A 14,241-nucleotide genomic window follows, 5' to 3' on the forward strand; every position below is an offset into this window, starting at 1 on the left:
TTGTAAATCATGCAAATAATATTCTTTTCATTAGAAAATCAGCACTCCAATGAGTAACAGTGTGAACAAGAGGCCTACTTGGTAGCACTTTGCAACACCTTCATTCACCTCTCTTGAGAGGGATGCCCTTGGATTAATGGATGATTTTGCACTTTTCGATGGCTTTGGCAGTGGTTTCGAAGGTTTTGGTGATGGAATTGGGCTGGGTATAGGTGACGGACTCGGATTGGGTGTTGGTGGCGTAACTGCCTTTGCTCGACCCATATTGACAACAATGACTTCTGTGTAGGAGGCAAAATTTGGATCAGCATAAGCAACGCATTGAACTGAACTCCGATTGAAGCACAATCTGCATTGGTCACCAATGTGTAATTTTGTTTGGTAAGCATCGAATACGCAGACATCAAGGTGCAATTCGAAACACCTATGAGTTGGCCATTCGAAATGACATCCACATCAAACAGTAAGGTAATTCTTGAATTGTAGACAGATTGTGAAACCATTACTGTGAAATAGACTTCTTGGGTGGAGGACAAACTTGAAAATCTCTCTACTCTCACAGCAGGAGGAGCCACAGTAACTGAATCTGCTTGAACTCTATCAATCATAGATCCGTTCACTAACAACCTCACTCCTGTCAATATTTGCCATCCATTTTGATTCAGTCTCCTAAAATATGGAATGTATTGTTTAAAGAGTGCTCGATGAGGTTCATACGCTGCTGGAATGGACCAGAATGGTGAAGTACTCGCATCTTCACTAAACGAAGAAGGATACATTCCATAAAACAGACAAAATTGGAAATATTGCAACATGATGGAGCTGGTCAAGCTCGTGTAATGCTCATTCAACAAGTAACCATAAGGTTTCTGACCAAAAACTGTTCTTGAAAAGCTCACACTTTCATCACTGGCAGGTGTGAATTGGCCATTGGTCACCCATCCAACTTCTGTTCCAGTGGTATCAAACAAATCGACTCCCCAAGAAATGGAATTACTTGCTGCTGCATTGGCCATAAAGTATTTCTTGGTAGGAAGTGAATGCAAAAACTCTCCAATGGTTTTAGTGAAGAGATAGGTGGAAAAGATTCCTGCAATTCCAACGTATTGAGGTCGATTAGCGTCAAATGTCAAGTAAGGTTCATTGACAGCTTTCACATGCTCTGGAGTGTAGTTAATAAGATAGGAATTGGATGAGAATGAATCGACAAATTCTCCACTCAAGTTGTAATAGAGAGAAGCAGGATTGTTGTACGTGCCCCAAACGGTTGGGTTCCAATCTGCTTCTGCCTTATTGACAAAATAGCTGGGAAGATGACTTGCTGGTTTGACATTTGGCAGCGGACATAATGTACATAGCACGCACTTATTGGGACACCATGGTCGATCGATACTCGTACAGCGATACAAACCTGTATCGGGATCCTTAATAGTAGAAACAAGAGTGAGTTGAGCTTGTTCCTTAATCGGAGAATTTGGATTCTGAGCTTGTTGCGTCAAGTATTCGATCACGTGAGTGTAGTTGTTAGGATCTACGTTAGTATTTCGTAATCTAATCCACGAAGAGAATGGTTCTGTCACGTATCGTAATCCTTTGATTCCATTAGCTTTGGCAAAATTAATTTGATTATCGGCTCCAAGTTCATGAAATCCAAAACCAAAATCAGTAATGTTTGGAATGGTGCTTACATCACTGAAAGCAATCCATACACCTTCCTCTTCGGGAGGTATTCTTCTTGTAAAGAATTGAGGATATCTTTGATAATAACCAAAAGCAGCGTTACGGAATGGATACGGAGTTGTAGTGGTCACTCCGCCAATAGTGGTTTCCAATTTGTCATGCTTGTACAAAATCAAATCGAACCATGCCTTGTTGGAAATGCCTGATTTTGGTGAAATACCAATATCTACACTGGCATACAACAATTTACAAATCGAGTTGTAAGCAAATCGAATAATTTTTGGAGAAGAAAGTGGAATTGCCAACGAGAGACCAACATTGGTACCACTTGTCACATTGGTGGACATTCCTATAAACGGATACGAAGTCACGAGTTGAGCATTTGTAGAAACACGTGCCGACATTCTATGGTATTCTCTTGGATTCAAGTCCACAATGTCCCGTGACGATCGAATATAATCTCCCCACATCCAGTTGAGATTCATATTTGTGACAGGAATGGCAACCAACAAGGTGAGAGATCGATCTTTTTGAATCCAAGTATTTTCAATATCGACTCGAATGGAAATGGTTTTTGATAAATCAAGATCAGCCTTATATGTGGTGTTTAACACGAGTCCCAGCTCAGGAAGAGTGGATTCAGTTCGAAAGCTGTTTGATGAGGTAATAATTTGTGTGGGAGTGGGTAAGTAAATTTTAGACTCGTTGAGACGCACTTGCATGTCCTTGACGAAGAGACCACCAAATTGTGCAGAGCTGTCAGATGCCACTGTTTGTCCATCAATATTCAACCCCACTAGAGATCCATCAATTTTTGAAAATTTCAATGAGAGACCATTACTCGTACTCAATGTATGCAATGAAGTGAGTGATGGAGAATAGGCAACTTTGGCAACAACACTTCCATCCAACACTTGAACATTTTCATACGGAATACTCAACTCTGAAATAATCAAATTTGAAAAATACGCGGAACCAGAGTGTGTACCTCGAAACAATATATTCATACTCAAACTCTTAACTGGCTTCTCTGGAATGAGAAAGGCATATTTCATACTCCATGAAGTATTGCCCACTGGAAAATTCAACGTTTGACCAAATAATGAACTGCCATCCATAAACAAAATATCCAAATAGAAGGAATAACTGGGATCTTGAACTCCTCCTACATTTTCTGCCTTACTCCATGCGGAATAGTAAATGACTTTACGAGTGGATTGATTAAAGGTAATGCCTTGACTCAAACCGTTGTTCACTCCAACAAATTTCACTTGTCAAGAGTTCAATTAATTGGCCATGATCATGGAAAGCATTGAACGTACCTGCATTGCCACTCACGGCACCACCAGAGGAAATGACTTGAATGGTGGAACCCGAGTATATTTGATTGAAATTTTGAACTGGACTTGCATTTGGGAGGTTTTGAGTGAGAGTGAAATCTGCATTTTGAACGGCATTGCCTACCAAGTAATTCTTGTAGACAGTTTCGAGAGGAGTAAATACTGGTTGTGGTGATGCTGCATGGACTGGAACTGTTCCACGTGGAGAATTAGTAGGACATCAAGATCCAACGTCAAATGTCATTAGCATTTATGTGGTTATTGAAACATGCAACTCCCAAATAGAAATCAAGTACGTACTATTCAACACAACAAGCATCATCAATACATGCACAAGAGCTGTCACGACCCACCTTATCGAAAGGACTCGATTGAACATTTTTTTGTTGTGTGTGAAAGATGGGATTGTGTTGATGATTTGAGATTTGAATCCATGTCTCCATGTTTGTTCAACGGATCCAAACGCGCATGCTCGTTCAAAACATTTTTAGCAACCATGTCAGGGCATGTGTAACAGTGAAATCAGAAAACAATTTTACAGAGCTTCACGTCGTTGTGATCGATTTCTAAACGTGCTTCCTTGTCGTAACAAGCGTTGTTGTGCAGATCTGGTGATTGATAATAATGACTGAAGAACACACAATCAATTTCAAGTAGACATGCTGACTGAATTTCAAAAAAAAAATGTCAAACACTTCTGACAGCAATGACACCCTTCAATACATGCAAAACAATATTCGAAAAGAGCTTTTCGAATCGGAACTCTTTGATTCTGAGGTATTTTCAAAACAAGATCAAGCCATGTCTCTGTACTTGTTTGTGAAAAACGGATGCAATACGAAAGCATTGGAATTACAAGTGAAACAATTTGATCAAGCTCGATTTAGAAATAGAGAGACAAAATTTGATGATGAAATTTCGTCCTTGTTTGAATCCTTGTGTGTGAGTACGTTTTTTTTATTTAATAATTTTAATTTCAAATGACAATTATCATATTTAATTAATTGTCATTTGAAATTATGAAATTCACACCATGAATGATGAACTACTTTCATGATGTTAACAACACCAACAACAATATAACTTAGCCAAAGAATTATTCGGAACTCCTCCATGTCTGAAACGCTACGAACAAACCTCCTTTTTACATGATTCCTTCACAGCCTCAACTTGATTATACATAATGCCAAGTCAATTAGTCTCTATGTCGAGTGCCTTTTTGCATTGTTTAAATAATGGTGATAAATTCATGACACCATCATTGACTACAACCTCATCAGAAGAAGAATCACCAATGTTGGACTCCACTTCAGTAAGCTCTGCGATGACATGTCTCTCCGAACAACCATGTGCTCGCAAAGTTTACCTGTATTTGGGTATCATAGCTACAGCAGAACCTGAGCAACAACAAGAAATGATGAAAAAATTTGAGTAGTTGAATCAAATGTTCATCTTGTATTTGACCATAAAAAAATTTAAATTAATAAATTTGGAAATTCATTGAATTATTAAACCTCTTGGTTATTTCTTTCTTAAAAAAGTAGCTCCATCTCCAATACATTGCATGGCTAAATCCCATCTCTCATCCTTGTGTAATTGTTCGTTCATCTTTCGAATAATGTCAGTTCCAGGTGAGTGATCATTGGGATCCATGACTTTTGTACTCCAAATGGTGTTATCAATCACCAACAGTCCATTCACTCTCAACAAGTCGTAAGCCAATTCGACGTATTCCAATTGATTATCCTTATCAGCATCAATGTAAATAAAATCGAATAATTGATCATGCTGTTGAGAAGCTGCTTGTTTCAATTCTTTCAAAGAGTGAAGAGCTGGTTGCAACTTTAATTCAATTCTGTTGGCAACTCCTGCTCGTTCCCAATAGGTCTTGCCCAATGAGGTGTACTCTTCAGAGACGTCACACGTGATGATTTGAGCTTGTGTATCGGTGGTGGCCAATGCAAAACTCAATGCAGAATAACCAGTGAACGTTCCAACATCCAAAATTCTTTTCGCTCCAATTAACTTGAGAATAATTTGCAACAGTTGAGTTTGTTCAGGGAAGGATACCATTAAACTCAACAAGCCAAGTTTTTCTGCAGTTTTCAAACGCAATTCTTCAAGAATGGGTTGTTCACGAATGCCTACTTGACGAATGTATTGCAAAATGGGTTCTTCGACGAGGTATCTATATTTCACTTGGGAAATGGTTTGTGAGCTTGGTGTGGACATTTTGTTGGCTAAGGGAGTCTTCAATGATAGTGGGAGAAGGCAATTTGTGTGTGAATAACAATAGGAACAGCTAGTGTCTTGTGAATTTGTTTTTGTTGTGATTTTCCTGGGGATGAGACATTAAAAGTTGCCTTTAAAGGTAAATATTTGATCTAATAATTTTCTAACTCATAGCGGACGTGATTAAAAAAAAAGGTCCATCATGGGTCCGGCTATCATGATGGTGAACATTGCAGCTCAAATCAAAATGAATGAATGTGTGGTGTTTGGTTCCAATTTGAGTCCATTATAAAATACCATTCATTCACAATTTGGAGAATATTGAATCACCAAATTGTTAGCTTGTCTCTTGCATGACAAGTCGTTAACGACTCACCATAGATGATTCCATTGATACATTTCCCTGGAGTGAATTTTCCACATTGGTATAGGAAGTCTCAATGCTGTTATCAAATGCTGAAGAGGAATTACCAAATTCTGGAACAGCTTGTTCGTTTCCTAACAATAGTACTTGATCCTTCTGCTTTTGTTTGGCCTTTCGCTGTTGTAAGAACTTCTTCAATGGTTTCACAATACATGGATAGCATTCGTAAAATCGTTCCTGGTCAAAAACAATGTACAAAATGACCACAAAACATGAAAAGGAGCACGTAATACTCGCAAGCTCAGACAAGTTACATATGGCATAGTGGAAATAGGAAGTTCCATAAATGCGAAAAATGTTGGACAGCAGACATGTAATAAAAGAGCACCAACTACATAAACATAGTACAACGAATTCACGAAAATACTATATAGATGGTCATGGATAATATATTAGTATTTCACAGAATTTGTTAGTATCATAGTGATAACAATAAAAGTGGTGAAGTATCAATTCAGGTCATGACATCATACATTTCAAAAACTTCAACAACAACTTACACTGGATGCAAAGAATGAAATGGTTGTTTTTTGCTTGAATGTAAAATACAGCCTTAGAGAAAGCAGAATAAATAGAAGAGTATTTACAAGCAATGGAATGAAGAAATTAATATAATTCACTAGCAATAATATGTGAGATATACTTGAATACGCATACGAAAATATTAACACCTCAATGGCAATACATGCACCCAAACATAAGGCATAGAGTACCAAGGCTCCAAATGTAATACTTGTGAAAATAATGCAATTTCTATTTTCTGAAGTCTTGAGGAACATGTAGATGCGATCGAAAACAAGTAGGGCAGGTAATATCGAAATGTGAATCATGAATAAGCTAGAAGAAAGCAATGTATAATTGAGTATGGGTAAGAAGACAGCTGTAACCCCGCCCACGAGCATGGTCATGCATGCCGCTCCCATAATGAACATGCTGAAAATATTCACAACATTGAGGTTCCGTTTTCGTGTGAAACTTTTCAATAGGGGTAGAGTATAGGCAAAAAGGCAAGCTATAAAAGCTGGAACCATAATAATAACAGTCAACACCATTTTAGCGGTCGCTGTGTGCTGATCATTCCAAAAGTTATCACACGAAAATGAGTAGCTGTTCTCTTTGGCACAATAACAGAAATAGGGGTTTTTCAATAATTTGAAATTTAGATCACTCTGATAATATAAGGGAAGCCCCTTACTGATATCTCCACAATAGAAGGCAGATGGAAATTTAGAAAAATTACCACACGAGTTGTAGCCACGTTGCAACCCGTCATTGGGTGTTTCAATATAACTGTCCGTATTTTGGAGTCTGTGATGAAATTCAACAAATCCTTTGGCATTACGGCAATATTGACAATAGTTCACTAATGAATAATTCAAACGGTTTTGCTGGTGGGCAGCTCCACACAACAAATCCGCACAACTCTCTTGCAACGATTGATACTTTTCGCATACATCATACCGTTCTGCTGAGGTCGATATGGGTGCGTAGAATTCAGAGTTTTTCATGTTGTTTGCAAAAATGTAAATGGCAAAATCATCTTCCGAGATGGCTTGAGGAAATTCAACACTCTCACATCCAAAGCCAAAAGGCAAATCTCGGAACTGAGAAAATAATTCTTCATTTAAAGGTATCCGTACAAATGTATAGGATGATGAATGGTTGGTGTTGATAATACTCGGTATTCGCTCTTCATAGGAACAATTTCTGAAACCATACCGATGATGAAAGATGGGAGTTGCTCCCGAAGAAGGCTGATGATGATTATTGGGAGTAAAAGATTGAATATCTCCGGAGAAGAAGGATGCTGCTGTTGTTGTTGTTGATGGACCAAAGATTACATTGAGAACTAGCAGTAGTAGTTGTAGCACGACGGCAACCACTTGGCGAGCGAAATTATAATGAGTCGTCGAGTTCCTCGTCATCATGGTTGGTGTGATTTTTGTTGTTTGTTGAATCAAAAAATAACGAAAAAATATTTTTTCATTTCGCTGTTTCAATTCCCTTATTGGGATTTGTTGCTCCATGGAGCAAAGTGTTCATTCACTCATTCTTTGACTTGAGAAGGATATGGAATCGTATGTATAACGTATACACATATTTATTCTTGTCAATTTAAATCTCAAAGGATTTCAATCAATAACACTTGAATGATTTCAAGAGGATTTTCACACCTCTTCTATTCAGCCTTATTGAATCTTACTGGAAGGTGAAGAGTACAATACTTTATCTTGTTCATTTGAAGTGATCACATCGGATCGATCTTCAGCTTCTTTCGCTGTTCCTTTAATATTGGTTTGTCTTCGAACAGTACTGGGGTTTGTTTTCTTTTTACGAATGAACGGGAGTCTTGATTCTCGAACCATGATGAATTGTTACAAAAGGAGCGTTTGCAATGGATCGTGATAAGGTTTAGTGATTGTTTTTTTAAATTTGTTCACTCACACTTGTCTTTCTTCAATAAAAAGATGATTGTGTGAAAAATTTGTTGGTCATTACCAGAAATGTCAAATTTTCAAAAACAGATTGCTATTCATGACTGAGTTCCTAAAACACCACGTGAGATTTCTTTTCATTTACCAACATCATACGATCCTTGACGATCCAATAAAACAAACGAATTACAATTTCTCTTTCTAACTACAAAATCATAATAGTTGGAATTCATAAAGTTGAATAATTTAACAAAAGAATGTCGTGAAAAACGAAAAACACTTGATCTTCCTACTCCAGCCCTTATAGACGACCAAAAAGCTTCTTTCAGAAGATATCCAACCTCTTACACATTCTGTCACTTTCTATTTTTTTCAAACGAACAACTTTCACTCAAATTCACTTCAAATTCCATCAAATATTTTCACTGAAATCAAGTTCTTTCCTTTCGAACGTCGGTCTTCGAGTAGGGTGTTGGATCATGTATTTTGTTTCCGAAAGAAATTCAAACGGCTGTCAACACTTTTCGCTTGTCACTTTCAAAAAAAATTTCAACAACATCCAATGATCCACCACACCAACAACAACAACAACAGTTCATCATCCTCGACCTCGAGGTCGTTATCGTCTCGATCCTTCACAATCGGGCACGATTCGTTCCCATTGAAATTTCATCTAACAACAACAAATCGACAATTTTCCTTCTTTTACTTGTTCTCAGCTCAATGTTGATGATGTTGATCATTCCATCATCATCATCATGGACACACGCATCGATTCTCGTCAATACCTCTCCTCGTCCTCCCAATCTCTTCCAACCCTTTACTTTTTTCCCCAATTACATGCAACAACCACCCGTTCAATATCTCGACAATTCCATTCATGTTTTAAACATTCCAGATCAGAACAATGCGAAATTGGAACTTTATATTTTTTATACCTATCCCACTGCGTTTGTGGGGTCGAATGTCTTTTCAGTCCTTTCGAAATGTGGAGTCAAACAAAATCAATATTTTCAACAAGTTGTCAATGCAACTCAGTATTTTAATTGTAATTTTACATTGAACAAGGGTTATGCGACTACTTTGGAAGTTTACTCCAAATCTGGAAATTTCACAGAAGGAGTGTATTTTGTTGAGATTGGACCTTCGGCGTATTTGAAATTAAAAGGAATTAATGACATGACGGCTCAGTTTGAAATTATTGTCTACTCGACGGATGGTTTATCTGAAATTTTGAAAAAACCTGCAAATTTGTTACAACCTCCAAATACAGAACTTTATGTGAATATTACCATTCCACCCATTGCAGTGATTGATCCTTCGAATCCACCTGCATTGGATGCACTCACTGGTCAACCGTTCATTCCAATGGGAGCTAATTTTGCATTAAACGCTCGATTGGGTGGTAAGGTACCAAGAGGAACCACGTTGAGATACAATTGGCAATTTACCAAAGTAGAATCAGATTCATTGGGAGCTCTTGATTTAATGCTTCGAAAAAACAGCAGTCTTCCTTCGAATTTTGTCAACACTTTACAACCCATGATACAAGAAAATTCACTTGGATTTTCAAGTATTGTTTTATCTCAAGATAAGGACATGGAATTGCAATCTCTGTATAAAGTGAGCTGCTTTGTGACGGATTTGAGAAATAGAATTTTAACGAAAAGTTCCATTTATTTGAGAACTCCAAGAGATTTCTATTTACGGAATCTAGCACAAGATCCCATGAGTGTCTTTCCAAAGAATGCATCCTTTACACAACTTTTCAGATTTTCAGGACAAAACATCCAATACGCAGATTTCACTTCTCCTTCGACGGTTTTATATGCCTATGGATATTTAGATCCATTGATGGTGAAATCGCTCACTATGGATGTTTTGAGAAATCGATTTTCAGAAATTCCCATGTCAGAATTAATGACAGTTGCTGTGAGAGTGACCGATTTCTCCACCAATCCAATTCAATATGCATATTTACCACCTAGTTTTAGACAAGTTCCAGGACAAGCAGCTCCAAATATTACAGTAGATTTCGACTCGATTCATTACAGTTACAAACATCAACTTGTCATGTTTGTAAAGATGCAGATCAATCCTTTACCAAAATATTTCTTTTACGAGATGCAGTGTGTGTATTTCCAACAGATCTCAATTCAGTATTGACATTTGTCAATCAACAAAATTCATCCTTCTCTCTCATGCAATTGAAAGGAATTATGGGAGTGACTCAAAGAATGTATCAATATGGAGATATTCAAGTTGTGGATCAAATTCAAAGAGCTCTCTTTACTCGAATTCAAACAATGATTTCTAACATGACAGTCCAAGATACTTCAAAAATGGTAGATATTGCCAGAATTATTGAAATGTGGTCCTACAATGCAACCAATTCTGTGAAATTAATGGCAGCTGACATGTCTAGTACATTTTATCGACGTTTTCCAATTTTTCACCTTATTGAGAACAGATGCTTCCAATAATCGAGTCACAGGAAATAATGTCGATAGCATGCCATTGGGTATGAGAGATTCATCCATTTTCTCAAGTTTGGCTTCCACTCTTTCCAATATGATTCCACTTTCTGGAATGAAATCTCAAACTCCATCATTGGTCAAACTATTTTCTTCAACCATTGTAGATTCCTTGTCACCAAGTGAAGAAAAACGACTCACCACTTCATCTCTCTATTTTACCATCCGAAAGGACTATGCTGCCAATTTTAATGGAACTTCCATTACGGATGATTCAGAAAATGCCAATGGAGTACTCATGCCCTCAATCTCACTGTTCAACGATACTGCAGGATTATATGGAACCGAGTTAGTGACCTACTTGGAAAATCCAAATCCTTCCACAACCAATAATGGAACTGCCACCATTCAAAGCTCAGTGGTTTCATTGAGATGCATCAATGCGGCTGGTAATTATTTACCTTTGAGTGGATTGAGTGAACCATTAGTGTTAACTTTTAATGTTTCTGCTACTGAGCTGGACAAACCCAATGCTACTGTCTCGTGTAAATATTGGAATGAAACAGTGAGTGATTGGAAAGAGGATGGATGTCAATTGACAAGTAAGGTGAAAATCTCAAATTGTTACATCCTTTCATGCTCGTGTGATCATACCACACAATTTGCAACTTTTGTGGAATTTACTTCCTATACCAATTACACAACAGAACAAAAAACTGCATATTATATTTTATGGGGATTTGATATTGGAATTGGATTATTATTTGTCATTGTCAGTGCCACTATTTTGATTTTGATTATCATTTTCAAAGATTCACAACCTGTAAAGGCCAAGTACATTGCTCCATTTGTGGGAATGACATCCATTTTATTGGAATCGTTTTTAAGCTATATCGTGAAAGCAAGTATCATGATTGGATTGACTGCAAGCGGAACGAATACTCCATTTGGATTGAATACCATTACTTATGTTTCATCCATTATTGTGAGCGTTGCATTTTGTGTGACTGTTTTGACCTTTGTCATTCAAGTGGTTCGTTATCAACTCATGCGAAGAATGTATGCGTTCATGTCCGATGAAAATTTGGATGATCAACATGTGGATAAGAAGATTTCTTTTTATCGATGGATCTCTTCCAAGAAATTATATGTCACAAGTGTCGTTTTCATTTCAGTTCTGATCTTTGTGATATTTGCTGGACTGTCATTGGGTAGAATTGGACAAGAAGTTGCTCAATCCAACTATGCAAGTCAATCTTTCACTTCAACCATTTACACCATTGTGACAAGTAGTATCATGGGTTCTATTTTGGTGATGTCACTTGTTACCGTGATCATTATTTTCCTATTCGATTTATTATATTGTTTAATCTATGAATACCGAGCGAAACCAATTGTTGACACTTCTATTCAAGTGCCATCCTACGATGCTTCTACTGCATCCACCATTGAATTGAGTGACATTTCATCAGGAGAAAAATCCACCAAGAAGAAATTACTCGATGATTTTTACATCAAAAAAGCCAAAGATCTCACTCTCTCTTCCATGTATCGATTTTTCATTCAGGAAGATCCTCTCTTCTTTAGAGTTGAAACTTTGCTTTTTATTCTATGTTTGGGAGTATTATTGACATCGTACATTTTTGGAATTGTGAGTTTGGGATTTTTCATTTCAACCAATTCAGCGCTCGACACTTCAACTTCTGCATTTAACAAGTCACTCATTATGGATATTGTGAGATTAATTCTCTCTGTGGTATATTTTGTACTTTATGTGTTGGTATTTGGTGACTTGTCACTTTTAGTATATATTTTCAAATATCGATCAAAGCATGCAAGAAATTTAAAGACGATGGAACGAGCATACGATCGATCGGCAGAATCTCTCGAATCTGGAGACTCGTTTGCTTCTTCTCATAACGAATTGCATGAAATTTTACAAGATCCCTTGGCCTTGCGCTTATTTGAAAAATTCACAGTGAAAGAATTTTCAAAAGAAAATCTCATTTGTTATCATCAATTAGTGGAATTGTACACCATTCATAAATTACGAGAAAAAGAAAGTACAGAACAAGTGAAATTATTGGAAGGATTTATTGGAAAATTTTTAACAGCTGCTTCTGCTTTTGAAGTGAATATTCCATCACACACACGAACTTCATTACTCAAAACTGTGAAAGAAAAACAAAATGTGAATAGTCAACAAATTTTGAAAGCATTGGATTCGTTGAAGGGAGATTTAATTCAAAACTTGTCAGATACCTTTTCGAGATTTGTGACCACCAAGTCGTATCAATATTGGGTAAAAATTAAGCTCGAAAAACAACAATTAATGAATGCCAACAAGTTGAATTAAGGTGTGTGTGAGTGCGCCTGTGCCTGTGCGTGTGTGAATTCAATGAAAACATTCGGTTGGACAATAATAATCTCAAATGATTTGGAATTTCTTTTGAACATCCAAAAATTCACAATTTCCAAAAACGTCGAATTGAATGTAAGGATTAAAACATTCGAATTAAAAAAAAGAATAGAATTTACCATCAACAAGTGTTTGAAACCAACGATGAGTTTATTACACGATAGCACACCGAGAGTCCCAGGATTTGGAGTCATTGTTCTAATTTTCAACATCTTTGTACCAGGATTAGGAACTGCCCTCGCCTCCATCATGACCGATGAAAGTGAGAAGATGAAACCCACACTCGTGGTTGCCTTTTTACAATTTTTCACGTCCATGTGTGTGGTGGGATGGTGTTGGTCCGTTTATGGGGATTTAAAATCATGCAAGCGAGCGATATGACTGGTGATTTACCATAATGGAAGAGTGACTCATTGTTTATAGCGTTTCATTGAAGAGCTAATGGGTGACCTGAAATCTCTCATTCCTACAGCCCAAACTGTTGTTTACTTGGTTGAGTTCAGTTTCCTTAACCTTGTAAGATCTGTAAAATTTCTTTTTAAAATCGAATGCGAAAAAAAATGAACTATTCGCTCTTGTCCATTTTCGTCTTGTTGTTAGGTGCGCTTGTGATGATGTTGGTGAGCCAACAACAGCACCACCACTCCACTCAAGTCGGTGCGTTCACGAGCAAGATGAGATCCATCATTCAAAAATCCTCTTCTTTTAAACCCTCCGTAACTTCTCAAAAAACTTGTGATATCATTACTTCCGAGATGAACCAGATGGATTTGAAATTTTGTGAGAATAGAGTCCAATATCCAACCACGATACCTGATTTCAATAGAACTCACGAAAGTGCAGATGTTGCCTTGAAGAAAGCAGATTATGTTGCTGCTCTGTATTATAATTTGATGAATTGGGACAATGCTCGTGGAAATGTACCTTCTGAGCAATGTAAAGAATTGGTTCATGATTTGCTTTGTCATGCCGTTTTTCCATTGTGTAAAGATAAGGGAGGTTATGTGAGAAATTTCTATCCATGCCAAGACAAGTGTACCAAGGCGATGAGTGTGTGTAATACGACTGCAACAGAACCTCTCGGAGAAGATATTGTTATGTTTTGCACTCATATTAAGCTGTGCAATGATTATTAATGTCAGCCTCAATAATGGTTTTAACATTGGGTTACAATGGTACATATGGAATTTTGCACATGAGCATTAAAATTTGACTTTTCAAAAGGCTTGTAATTCAT

At 37.2% G+C, this 14,241-nt stretch overlaps 7 protein-coding genes across 7 annotated transcripts; 4 read left to right on the plus strand and 3 right to left on the minus strand.

Annotated features, from left to right (window-relative positions):
* Positions 1–30: 30 nt before the first annotated feature.
* On the minus strand, positions 31–3,399 carry C9374_004088 (uncharacterized protein; the record flags this gene model as incomplete). The annotated part of the gene is made up of 4 exons (XM_044693688.1): positions 31–326; positions 425–2,950; positions 3,003–3,212; positions 3,321–3,399. 4 exons carry the CDS (start codon positions 3,397–3,399, stop codon positions 31–33), a joined length of 3,111 nt encoding a protein of 1,036 aa, XP_044549096.1.
* A 305-nt stretch (positions 3,400–3,704) lies between these two features.
* On the plus strand, positions 3,705–4,194 carry C9374_004089 (uncharacterized protein; the record flags this gene model as incomplete). The annotated part of the gene is made up of 2 exons (XM_044693689.1): positions 3,705–3,966; positions 4,109–4,194. 2 exons carry the CDS (start codon positions 3,705–3,707, stop codon positions 4,192–4,194), a joined length of 348 nt encoding a protein of 115 aa, XP_044549097.1.
* Positions 4,195–4,541: 347 nt separating this feature from the next.
* Positions 4,542–5,252, minus strand: C9374_004090 (uncharacterized protein; the record flags this gene model as incomplete). Its single annotated transcript, XM_044693691.1, has 1 exon — positions 4,542–5,252. One exon carries the CDS (start codon positions 5,250–5,252, stop codon positions 4,542–4,544), a length of 711 nt encoding a protein of 236 aa, XP_044549098.1.
* Positions 5,253–5,616: 364 nt separating this feature from the next.
* C9374_004091 (uncharacterized protein) lies at positions 5,617–7,604 on the minus strand (the record flags this gene model as incomplete). The annotated part of the gene is made up of 2 exons (XM_044693692.1): positions 5,617–6,042; positions 6,177–7,604. 2 exons carry the CDS (start codon positions 7,602–7,604, stop codon positions 5,617–5,619), a joined length of 1,854 nt encoding a protein of 617 aa, XP_044549099.1.
* A 1,347-nt stretch (positions 7,605–8,951) lies between these two features.
* On the plus strand, positions 8,952–10,277 carry C9374_004092 (uncharacterized protein; the record flags this gene model as incomplete). The annotated part of the gene is made up of 1 exon (XM_044693693.1): positions 8,952–10,277. The coding sequence occupies one exon, from the start codon at positions 8,952–8,954 to the stop codon at positions 10,275–10,277; it is 1,326 nt and encodes a 441-aa protein (XP_044549100.1).
* A 35-nt stretch (positions 10,278–10,312) lies between these two features.
* C9374_004093 (uncharacterized protein) lies at positions 10,313–12,941 on the plus strand (the record flags this gene model as incomplete). The annotated part of the gene is made up of 2 exons (XM_044693694.1): positions 10,313–10,535; positions 10,582–12,941. 2 exons carry the CDS (start codon positions 10,313–10,315, stop codon positions 12,939–12,941), a joined length of 2,583 nt encoding a protein of 860 aa, XP_044549101.1.
* A 623-nt stretch (positions 12,942–13,564) lies between these two features.
* On the plus strand, positions 13,565–14,140 carry C9374_004094 (uncharacterized protein; the record flags this gene model as incomplete). The annotated part of the gene is made up of 1 exon (XM_044693695.1): positions 13,565–14,140. The coding sequence occupies one exon, from the start codon at positions 13,565–13,567 to the stop codon at positions 14,138–14,140; it is 576 nt and encodes a 191-aa protein (XP_044549102.1).
* Between the last annotated feature and the right edge of the window lie 101 nt (positions 14,141–14,241).

This window comes from Naegleria lovaniensis, assembly GCF_003324165.1.
Source record: "Naegleria lovaniensis strain ATCC 30569 chromosome Unknown tig020, whole genome shotgun sequence".
NCBI lineage: Eukaryota > Heterolobosea > Eutetramitea > Acrasida > Naegleriidae > Naegleria > Naegleria lovaniensis.